This window comes from Mixophyes fleayi, chromosome 9, assembly GCF_038048845.1.
Source record: "Mixophyes fleayi isolate aMixFle1 chromosome 9, aMixFle1.hap1, whole genome shotgun sequence".
In the NCBI taxonomy this organism is placed as follows: Eukaryota; Metazoa; Chordata; class Amphibia; order Anura; family Limnodynastidae; genus Mixophyes; species Mixophyes fleayi.
The window spans coordinates 11,723,037-11,734,392 of record NC_134410.1 but is presented as its reverse complement, the minus strand read 5'-3'; the positions used below and the strand labels follow the sequence as shown (position 1 = coordinate 11,734,392).

General features: G+C 41.2%; 1 protein-coding gene and 1 long non-coding RNA gene across 2 annotated transcripts in view; one reads left to right on the top strand and one right to left on the bottom strand.

Moving 5' to 3' along the window:
• Positions 1 to 427: 427 nt before the first annotated feature.
• LOC142101930 (butyrophilin subfamily 1 member A1-like) overlaps positions 428 to 11,356 on the bottom strand; it is a 14,009-nt gene continuing 3,080 nt past the window's right edge. Inside the window, exons 3-7 of the mRNA XM_075186378.1 lie at positions 10,782 to 10,898; positions 8,198 to 8,218; positions 7,914 to 7,934; positions 4,613 to 4,639; positions 428 to 1,442 (exon numbers count right to left, since the gene is read on the bottom strand). Of these exons, the coding sequence (XP_075042479.1) occupies positions 901 to 1,442; positions 4,613 to 4,639; positions 7,914 to 7,934; positions 8,198 to 8,218; positions 10,782 to 10,898 (728 nt within the window). The 3' untranslated portion in view covers positions 428 to 900. The remainder of the gene's footprint in view (positions 1,443 to 4,612; positions 4,640 to 7,913; positions 7,935 to 8,197; positions 8,219 to 10,781; positions 10,899 to 11,356) is intronic.
• Positions 10,464 to 11,356, top strand: part of LOC142101942 (uncharacterized) — a 25,915-nt gene continuing 25,022 nt past the window's right edge. Inside the window, exons 1-2 of the long non-coding RNA XR_012679164.1 lie at positions 10,464 to 10,625; positions 10,715 to 10,939. This is a non-coding gene — a long non-coding RNA (uncharacterized LOC142101942). The remainder of the gene's footprint in view (positions 10,626 to 10,714; positions 10,940 to 11,356) is intronic.

Below are 11,356 nucleotides of genomic sequence, written 5' to 3'. Positions count from 1 at the left end.
TCTGTAGCCAATCAGAGCATTGGCATGGTAACAGCACAGAGTATTTCAGCTTAGCCATCTCTTGTGTTTAACATTCTAGGCAGATCTGAATTGGGAGGGGCTAAACTGGGCACGTAACCCTTAGCAACAGCACAAAATAGTCATGTTTCACTGATGCTGGAAGATTGCGGTGTCAAACACATCTGTAGAAGACACAGATTGCAACATTGTTTTAGCAGGCAACTATGGGAGGTCTGGAAATGCCTTTCGGTGGTCTTTGTATATGACCCCCCCTATTAAAAAATAGAGAGCTATGAATGTGTTTCTACTTATAGACTAGAATAATCACAATTAGCTCCTCAGATAATAACACTATAGAAGGTCATTGTCAAGTATCTTTACCTTTCTCACTTGCTACAATGTAACAACTGAATATAAGTAAAACAGCTTTGTGGAAAAACTTTATTATAATAAACACTGACAACTTACAATACACGTGTGGCCAGCCCATTCTTGGCTACTAGATGTACCACTTGTGCAACAAATCACCAATAAGTGTTATCGTCTTTACTGGTGTAAAGCGCTATGGAATTTGCTGGCGCTATATAAATAAATGTTGATGATGATGTTGATAATGGTTCCCAAATCATCATTTTCATACCGAGTCCTTTTATAAACTTTGAGTCTAGAGTTCTCCTGTGTTCTATTTCCTCTTCTGCTCTCGATTAGATCCATTGGTAAGAGTGGAATTCGGCATTAGTTTAGAAGATATTTGAATCCACTATGAAATCTTTGTTCGGGAAGGTTAATTCAGATATTGCATTCAGCAAACTGCTACCTTCTTCATTCATATACTTTCTCTTTATCCATTCATCTAAATTTTGATATATTTGCCCTTTCAGTCGATATCTTGTTCAACATCTACCCGCTGCCACCACCACTTTTTAATTTTACTGCCTCTCCATTTTTGCCCAGCCAGAAAAAGGGTAAGACACTTTCTCTTTCCTGGGCCACGTCATTGAATGTATAGAGTATATCCCAGTTTCGAGGGTCATAGAAAGTAATATTACGAGGACCTGATAGATTCAGGTAGACCCCGATCACATGAAGTTTTCCCCCTTCCACTGACAGAGTACTTTCCTGAGTGTCCAGGACTTTAATATCTTCCATAAAACGGGAAATACACCAAATATGTTCCTGGGGGCGAAACATGTAAGCGTGACCTTTTCTTTGCACCTGTGGGGAGGCAACACCCACTGCCCACTCGAGACCATTCCCCAGTTCCACTTCCCAATAATGGCAACCAGTGGAAAAGGCTGGGAGACCAAGGCAGCACCGCTCTGTCTCAAAACGGGAGTTGGATGGAGAAGCCGCGACCGTAGGAGGCTGGTTCATGAGCGTGAGAAAGTCGTTGGTAACAGATAGATCCGGGTGGGCCGTATCCGGAGAGAATGTGATGTGTTCTGAGAGAGAAAGGAAAAGTCATTGTTAGTCATAATGGTATTATATGAAAATACAAACATGGTGAGAGTCTGTGTGAGATGAGGGAGGGTTCTCTTTTACCTAGTATGGATAGATAGATAGATAGATAGATGGATAGATGGATAGATAGATAGATAGATGGATAGATGGATAGATGGATAGATGGATAGAGAGATGGATAGATAGAGAGATAGATAGATATGAGATGGATAGATGGATAGATAGATAGATAGATATGAGATAGATAGATGGATAGATAGATATAGATAGATATGAGATAGATAGATGGATAGATAGATAGATAGATATGAGATAGATAGATAGATAGATATGAGATAGATAAATAGATAGATAGATAGATAGATAGATAGATAGATAGATAGATAGATGGATAGATATAGATAGATGGATGGATAGATAGATAGATAGATAGATAGATAGATAGATAGATATGAGATAGATAGATAGATAGATAGATAGATAGATATGAGATAGATAGATAGATATGAGATAGATAAATAGATAGATAGATAGATAGATAGATAGATAGATAGATAGATAGATAGATATGAGATAGATAAATAAATAGATAGATAGATAAATAGATAGATAGAGAGATAGATAGATATGAGATAGATAGATAGATATGAGATAGATAAATAAATAGATAGATAGATAGATAGATAGATATGAGATAGATAAATAGATAGATAGATAGATAGATAGATAGATAAATAGATAGATAGATAGATAGATAGATAGATATGAGATAGATAAATAGATAGATAGATAGATAGATAGATAGATATGATATAGATAAATAAATAGATAGATAGATAGATAGATAGCATTGTTATTGCCTTAGTGGATAGAAAACTTGTTGAAAAGAGGGATATATAGGACACATTCCTTATGTCACAGGTAACCATTGGAAATTAATTTATATTTTTCAAATACAGAGTTCAAAGCAGCAAAAACAAGTGGAAAAGTAGTGCTTGTCTGGGGGTCCCAGAAGCTTTAGAGAATTTGATTGTTTAAATTTAGTTTTTAACACTATGTAGTAAAATACAGATACATAATAAATGATGCAAGATTATCCCTGCTGTGCCCACCTGTCCCCTGTGTCCCTTCAGCTCTCCACTGTGTCCCTTCAGCTCTCCACTGTGTCCCTTCGTCTTTCCCCTGTGTCCCTTCACCTCTTCGCTGTGTCCCTTTACCTTTCCCCTGTGTCCCTTCACCTCTTCGCTGTGTCCCTTTACCTTTCCCCTGTGTCCCTTCACCTTTCCCCTGTGTCCCTTCACCTCTCCGCTATGTCCCTTCACCTCTCCCGTGTCCCTTCACCTCTCCGCTATGTCCCTTCACCTCTCCCGTGTCCTTGCTCCTTCACTTCTCCTCATATGGGGCGGGGGAGGGTCATCTCATTTACAACTGTCTGGGGTCTCCTGCTGACATTGCTGATACTGGCAGGCAGGATACCCCAGACAGATGTAGTGTGGGGGCGCGGAAGGAGGGAGACAACTAAAGGAGCAGGAGCGGGTGATCTCCTGCATTGACCAGTTGTCTTTGACTTGCTCTGATTAATGTTAGTGAGGAGGGAGCGCTCTATCGGGGAGGAGGCACGTAGTCACGGGAAAGACAGCACAGACGGAGAGCACATGGTCACATGCTCTGCAGTGCAGGAGTACCTGTCTACAGACCATGTGATGAGCAAGGTGGAGAAGTGCCGCTATGTCAAATGCTATATAATATTATCTAGGAATGAATACATAATCCATTATGCATCCTCCCCTCTTTTATTAATATGCATTTTAATATATTTTATTGAAACCAAATTTTATTTATATATATATGTATATATATATATATATATATATATATATATATATATATATATATACAAGTTAACCCGTGCATGATACTCATGCATTCTAGTCAAATCAAGCTACTTAAGGTGTTAAAAAGGTTCTTGTCATGCATTTGGGCCATAGCCCAGGCCTCAACCACCAACCACTCCCCACTGTCACCCCCGGCAACCACCAACCACTCCCCACTGTCACCCCCGGCAACCACCAACCACTCCCAACTGTCACTTCTCCTTCAAGAAATATATATATATTTTTTTTAAATCGTTATAAACACTTTTAACAATTAACAAATTAAATTAACAAATTAAAAACATCATAGTATACCAAATTTCAGCCCTTTCTGAATTTTTTTTTCCACACACACTAAGAATTTAGTAGGTCAGTGTATAACTTTGCCCAGCAGGTGGCGCTGCAGCTTGGTTTTATTTTTTCCACACACACACAGACAGACAGACTAACACACGCCGCTAGACATTTATATATTAGATATATATATATATATATATATATATATATATATATATATATATATATTTATATATATTTATATATATATATATATATAAACTCTGCTGCTATATATCATTGTACATACTAAATCATAAAAGTATGATATATAAATATAATCAAATACTAACTCACAATAAGATTTACTCTTCATTTTCCTGTTCTTACCTCTGCCCCATTAAATAGAGAGTTACATGTTGGCAGCAGAGTGTAATTGATCCTTGGCAACCTTCTATTAGTAAAGACGTCTTACAATAACGCTACCCACAATCCTAAGGATGAGCGTGTCATGCTTACTTACAGGTTTAGGACTTCTGGGCAATCCAAGTGGGATGCATGTAAAACGCGTAAGATGCCTTCGGTGTTATCCTGTCACACAGAGGCGGATGTTCCATAGACCCACCAGTACATTTTATCTCCCTTTTCGTGTATGTTATCCTCTCTTCACTTACCATGTTAGTATATGATATATGCTCTTTATTGTTAAATAAATATAATAATGTTCCCAAGCGCTCTTGTTATTTATTTTTTTTTTTTTGAGATTTTCCTACAATATTGACCGGATGATTGGTATCGATTGCTGGGAGGTCTAAATCCTGGATACTTAACTGGTTGGCACAAATCACCAATCTACACTTTTAGAAGACAAGTATGTCTACAGGAACCAATTCCTCAGCATGGGCAGTAAAAGAATTAAAGTGGTAGATGACAATCTGAGGTGACAAAACAGGGAATCCGAAAACAAATGAGAGATCGGGAGAAAAATGCAGCAAGTTTACCTGGACTCATGACGGCTTTTCTCCAATCTAAAATGAAAACAGAAACGTCAAACAATGGAGTGTTCTCCAGGAATTCCAAACACCCCAATAGCTGAATACTCCTTGTACAAGGTGTAATGTTTTGCCCCTGTCTCTACTTTTCTTGTGCTTGTTAAAACAATCTCGTTCAATAGATAACCTTTATTTTCTCATGTCCTTTTATTCTAGTCTGTTGTCTTATGTGTTGAACGGAGTCATTTTTTTTGCTCAAAGTTTTTGTATATAACTTGTACAATGATGGTAAAGTCTGCAAATGTGTATAAATACGAGTTGATTTCTGTAAGCGTCACTCTCCCCTTCTACTTTGAAGACATAGAGCCCATGCTGGTGTGTTAACCTGAATAAAGAGACGTCTATACTCAGTTCATCAGAGAAAGAACTCATTTCTTCATCCCCTACACTAGTTCCACATTACCAACATTCACATCATGCTTCTCACCTTCAAAGCCCTCACCAACTCCTTCCCTTCAGGTATCTCTGGCCTTGTCAGGAGATAACTCCCCCGTGACCTGTTAGACCTGTGCCTCACCTCCTCTCTGGTAACCACCTCTCACTCCTTCCTCCAAAACTTCTCCAGTGCTGCTCCACAGTTATGGAATTCCCTACCACACCTGACCAGACTCTGTCTCAACCTTCAATCTTTTAAGCTTTTTCTCAAAACTCACCTCTTCACTGCAGTCTATCGTACTATAGGACTGGAGTCTATCAGCTCCAGTACCATCTCCACTCTGACTCCCACTAGCTCCTATTTATTCAGCAGTGAGCTCTTCCTCTAGACTGTAAGCTCTCACAAGCAGGGTCCTGTCTACCTTCTTCTCATGTCAGTTCCTCCTTAGTCTTCGTTCTATGTAGTTGTTCTGTTTTTTTTTATATATATGAGTTATTGTTCTGCCTGTCTGGCGCTGTGGAGTTTGGTGGTGCCTTACAAGTAAACATTGATTATAAATGATGACCATTCTATTCAAGATTAGTGTTACGAGATGCAAATTTACAAATACAGTTTGGAATAGTATTAAGCAGAATGAGGAAGCAAAAGTACAGTGGAAATATTGTATCATGTGAACCTGTCCTGCTTTGAAATTCGATTTGTGGACAATTTCACAACGGTTTTGCTCATCTGTATTATGGAGTAAGAAGAGGTCAGTTTTGTTGGTTGGGTCAACACCATCATCATCATCATCATCACCATTATATTGTATGATACCACAGATTCCATGGTGTCTGACATAACTGACATAAATGACATACTCAATCAGAATAATAAATGAAAGGATGCAATTAACATGTGGAAGTTAGGGAACATACGAGTGAAGAACGAGGGGTGTCAAGCAGATTGCCCAAAAAAAACAAAAAGAGGACTTGAAGTCTAACTGAGCACAGTAGTCAAGTTATACTGACAACATTATACAATAAGAACTGACAAGAGTTAACAGGACAAAGCAGGATGAGGATAAACAATAATGTATATGCTAAGAGTCAGTAAATAGTGACTACGGATTACAGTACAAACATTAAGGCTAAATGCAGATACGGGACGGTCAGTGGGCGTTGCATGGGGCTGTAGATGACAGTAGTCAGTTGTCGGCTGACTGTCACTAGTTGACTTCAAATGGGGCATTAAACTTTTGCAGGCCTCGTACCAGGTAGCTAGGGCACGGCTCTCTGTTAGAGCTCTGACTGAGCCCAGCTCAGTGAGGATGTGGAGAGATGGGTTCTGAGGATTCTGATGAAGTCTCGTCCGCCAGGCTGGTCTTATGGGAGGCAATCGTACAGGCTGCTACTGCTGGAAGTGGGAGTCGCAGGGGGGAACCAATTACTTGTATGGGGGGTAAGACGGGTGCCACCAGTGCTCCACCCACTCCCGGTGAGGCGGGAGTTCTGATATCCGTTTCATGTGTAGGTAGATAAGCCTAACACAGACCTTTCAAAGGACAATACCACAAAATACATTTGCTGACATTGTCCTAGCAGGCCCACTGCGAAAAAGAGGAGTTGGAACAATGTTTGAAAAATATAAAGAGAACGGGCGCTCGGAGTCTCTCCACCGTTACAATAAAAATGTCACCTCGCAAGTTTGACTTACCTTGACACACAGCTTTAGACCGGTCATTGCTTATATGCAGGGGCAGGACTAGCATGAGTGGAGCAAACTGCGTCATTGTGCAATTTGCTCACCTCATTGCGCATGGACCATACTGACGAGCGTTGCATCATCAGGACCCGCTCATCAGTGCCGGGAGGCGCGTTTCGTGTCATCAAGGCCCCGCCCTGCCCTCTATAAGAAAGAGAGGTAGTATCTGGGATGGTGGACTACTCCCCTGGCAGTCCCTGCGAAATTAGGGAGTCTCCCGGACATTCCAGAGAAACAGACAAGTATGACATAGAATAATTGAATTTTGGTGGACGGCAGAGTTAGAATACCGCTTGTCATAGACCTGCCCTTGACTCCCCCTGTTGTTTTTTGATGAAAGGATAGCTGGTTTGGATGCGACACGTAGAACTGTAATCACAGACTCTGATATTGACTCCAGAAAGTGTCAGCTTGTCGCCTACATTTAAAAAAAACATAGCACAGTTTATTGGTTCACCTTTTAGTGACTCACGGTGCCGACAGCTGTGTGCAGTCAGCCGCGTTTAATTTATGATCTTTCACAAGAAGGATTGTCAAGGTGTGGGCACATGTGAATGCACAATACAGCGTGTCGTCTGTTTATCAAATTATAAGTCGCTCTGGGGCAGGAGCTCACTGGGAAAATCATTCAACGTAAACTACATTTTTGTGGACAGTCCCTACTTTTTAAACTTGGTATTACACTTCACGTTTTCTTGCCAACGTTGTCCCTGTTGCGCTTGATTGGCAGATGTCATATTCCCTAATAATTTAAATGTTATACCTAAAAAGCCTCACTGTTATTTCTGTGTCAGACATTATATATATAGATGATATACGTCACGGCAGCCATTTTGTTGACCGAACCAACGTTTATGATAATGCAGCCTATCAGTTTACTAGGAGCTATTGAAATCCCTGAGGCAGGAGGCACTTTGTGCCTCACTGATGCCACAAGCTCCAGGGGAATTGATAGGCTGAACATCGGCTCATGCCTCAGTGATGACACTACTTTCTAGGGAATGGATAGGCTGAATATATTGCTGCGGCCCACAAGATGTCGGCCTCCGTCGTGTGAGAAAACAGGTTCCCCTTAAAAGTCTTATTTTTTTAAGAATGTCGAAGGCTGTTCTTTGTTTGTTTTTGACTTACCCACTTCAGAAGATAAAGTACCTGCATAAAAACAGAGAAAACACATTATATAAACATCTCTTTATCAGTCTAGTTATTATTATGCTAAGGCTGTTTTTTTTTTTCTATCGCTGAAAATTCACAAATCGAAATGTATCAATAAAATATCAGCGGAGCAGCGTTACTGGAGCGATAAGGTTTAATTTAGCGGGTAGCCGGGTCACGGGATATGCACATGCTTGACGCAAATAGTCAACTCTCACATTCACAGTGGGGATGATCCTATATATGCTGTGACAACTCACCTATTTCCTGATGGAGCGCCTCTAAAAGAGAGAGAGAGGGGGGGGGGGGACAGCAAGATTTAGAGAAATGACAAACACTTACCAAACATATTTATTCTACTACTCATAAAAGCATAATGATAACAAAAGCAGCCAATAATCTATCTACGGGCAGAGTCACCGTACTTGGGAAGAGAGAAACACCGGACACAGGAATAATAAATATTATCAGTATCATCTTCAGAATGGCTGGCATACCTAGTATATAATACAGCTCCCGATACCTAGTATACAATACAGCTCCCGATACCTAGTATATAATACAGCTCCCGATACCTAGTATACAATACAGCTCCCGATACCTAGTATACAATACAGCTCCCGATACCTAGTATACAATACAGCTCCCGATACCTAGTATACAATACAGCTCCCGATACCTAGTATACAATACAGCTCCCGATACCTAGTATACAATACAGCTCCCGATACCTAGTATACAGTACAGCTCCCGATACCTAGTATACAATACAGCTCCCGATACCTAGTATATAATACAGCTCCCGATACCTAGTATACAATACAGCTCCCGATACCTAGTATACAATACAGCTCCCGATACCTAGTATACAGTACAGCCCCCGATACCTAGTACACAATACAGCTCCTGATACCTAGTATACAGTACAGCCCCCGATACCTAGTATACAGTACAGCCCCCGATACCTAGTATACAATACAGCCCCTGATACCTAGTATACAATACAGCCCCTGATACCTAGTATACAATACAGCCCCTGATACCTAGTATACAATACAGCCCCTGATACCTAGTATACAATACAGCCCCTGATACCTAGTATACAATACAGCTCCCGAAACCTAGTATACAATACAGCTCCTGATACCTAGTATACAATACAGCTCTCGATACCTAGTATACAATACAGCTCCCGATACCTAGTATACAATACAGCCCCTGATACCTAGTATACAATACAGCTCCCGATACCTAGTATACAATACAGCTCCCGATACCTAGTATACAATACAGCTCTCGATACCTAGTATACAATACAGCTCCCGAAACCTAGTATACAATACAGCTCCCGATACCTAGTATACAATACAGCTCTCGATACCTAGTATACAATACAGCTCCTGATACCTAGTATACAATACAGCTCCCGATACCTAGTATACAATACAGCTCCTGATACCTAGTATACAATACAGCTCCCGATACCTAGTATACAATACAGCTCCTGATACCTAGTATACAATACAGCCCCTGATACCTAGTATACAATACAGCCCCTGATACCTAGTACACAATACAGCCCCCAATACCTAGTATACAATACAGCTCCTGATACCTAGTATACAATACAGCCCCTGATACCTAGTATACAATACAGCTCCCGATACCTAGTATACAATACAGCTCTCGATACCTAGTATACAATACAGCTCCCGATACCTAGTATACAATACAGCTCCCGATACCTAGTATACAATACAGCTCCCGTCCCGATACCTAGTATACAATACAGCTCTCGATACCTAGTATACAATACAGCTCCTGATACCTAGTATACAATACAGCTCCCGATACCTAGTATACAATACAGCTCCTGATACCTAGTATACAATACAGCTCCCGATACCTAGTATACAATACAGCTCTCGATACCTAGTATACAATACAGCTCCCGATACCTAGTATACAATACAGCTCTCGATACCTAGTATACAATACAGCCCTCATGCCAGTATACACTATGCTTTGTTGGTTACGTATACACTATGTTAAGTTGTAGTATCCTATTCTTATTCAATGTTATCCTCAAGAAACAGTAAATGTTGTGCCCCATCACTAGAATACGACACAACCTTATACAGCAGTAAACCTTGTGCCCCAGCGATCAATGACACGGGCTGACGGTCATCATCCTATGACCACAATCACAGGCCTCAGTCACGTGGGGATTCGGACTCTCATTTTGGAAGACCAACCTGTTAAATCTCAGTCAATTGTCCACCTATCCGTGCACGCTGAGCAGTAGAGTCGGCCCGTGTGTACACATTTTACCCTGTCCCATCAGTCCTTATATCCCAACGGTCAAATAGGGTGAAGACCAGTAGTGGATCCACAGGGGGTAATCGGGGCATTTAACCCCCCTCCCCCTCCCCCAGCAGCACTGTACATAACTTTGATTTGCGGACGAGAGGTCTGATCAAAGAGGAGGAGGGTGGGGCCAACCGGAGCCAACCAATCAGAGTGAAGGAGGGGCGTGGCTACCATGACTAAATGGGGGCATTGCTGGCCGCCCGAGGGACTTGGCCTGTCTGGATGAATGGCGTGGCAAATTTTAACATGATTTTTAAACTTTATTTTCGTATATCAGGAGATGTAAGAGACACCTTACCTCCATACTGACATATGCAGGTAACTATGGAGGATAGAGTGATATCGCACACGATGTTGGGTGTAACTTTAGTAAAGGAGTAACCAGGAAGTGTCCTTATTTTGTACAGGGCCTGTATATTTCCAGTGCGCCCCTGGCCGCCCTTCTCACCCCTTTCACCCACTTTCCGTTCCCACCTTTCTGTGCCAGCTGTGTCTTGATGTAATAAATCGTCAATATCGAGCCTATAACCAGCAGCACAAGGGTGAAGAGGAAGGCGTAGGACCAGGCTGAGACACGAGGGAACATATCCGCTGTGGAGACAAATCAACAAATCACTGCTGTTACAATGGACGTAAGTCTTCACAATGATCAACCTGATGTAACTACGGCTGTTCCAGTACATAGATCAAGCTGTGTTTGTACATGTGTGTGTGTATCAACAACATGGGCTTATTTACTAACTCAGAACACAGAACTATACACGGAAGGGGTTAAAGCCAGTTCTTGTTGTGGTGAAGTAAAATGAGATATTAGCAATAGACTCCAATAAACAGAGCTCAGTGACCATGTTGTTGGCAGCCAATTGACCTACCGGTATGTTTTTAGACTATGGGAGGAAACCAGAGCACCCAGAGGAAACCAACATAGTCACAGGCAGAACATACAAACTCTACACTGCCCTGGTAGTAACTGAACCCATGGTCTCAGCGCTATGAGGCAGCACGGTGGCTTAGTGGTTAGCACTTCTGCCTCACAGCTCTGGGGTCAT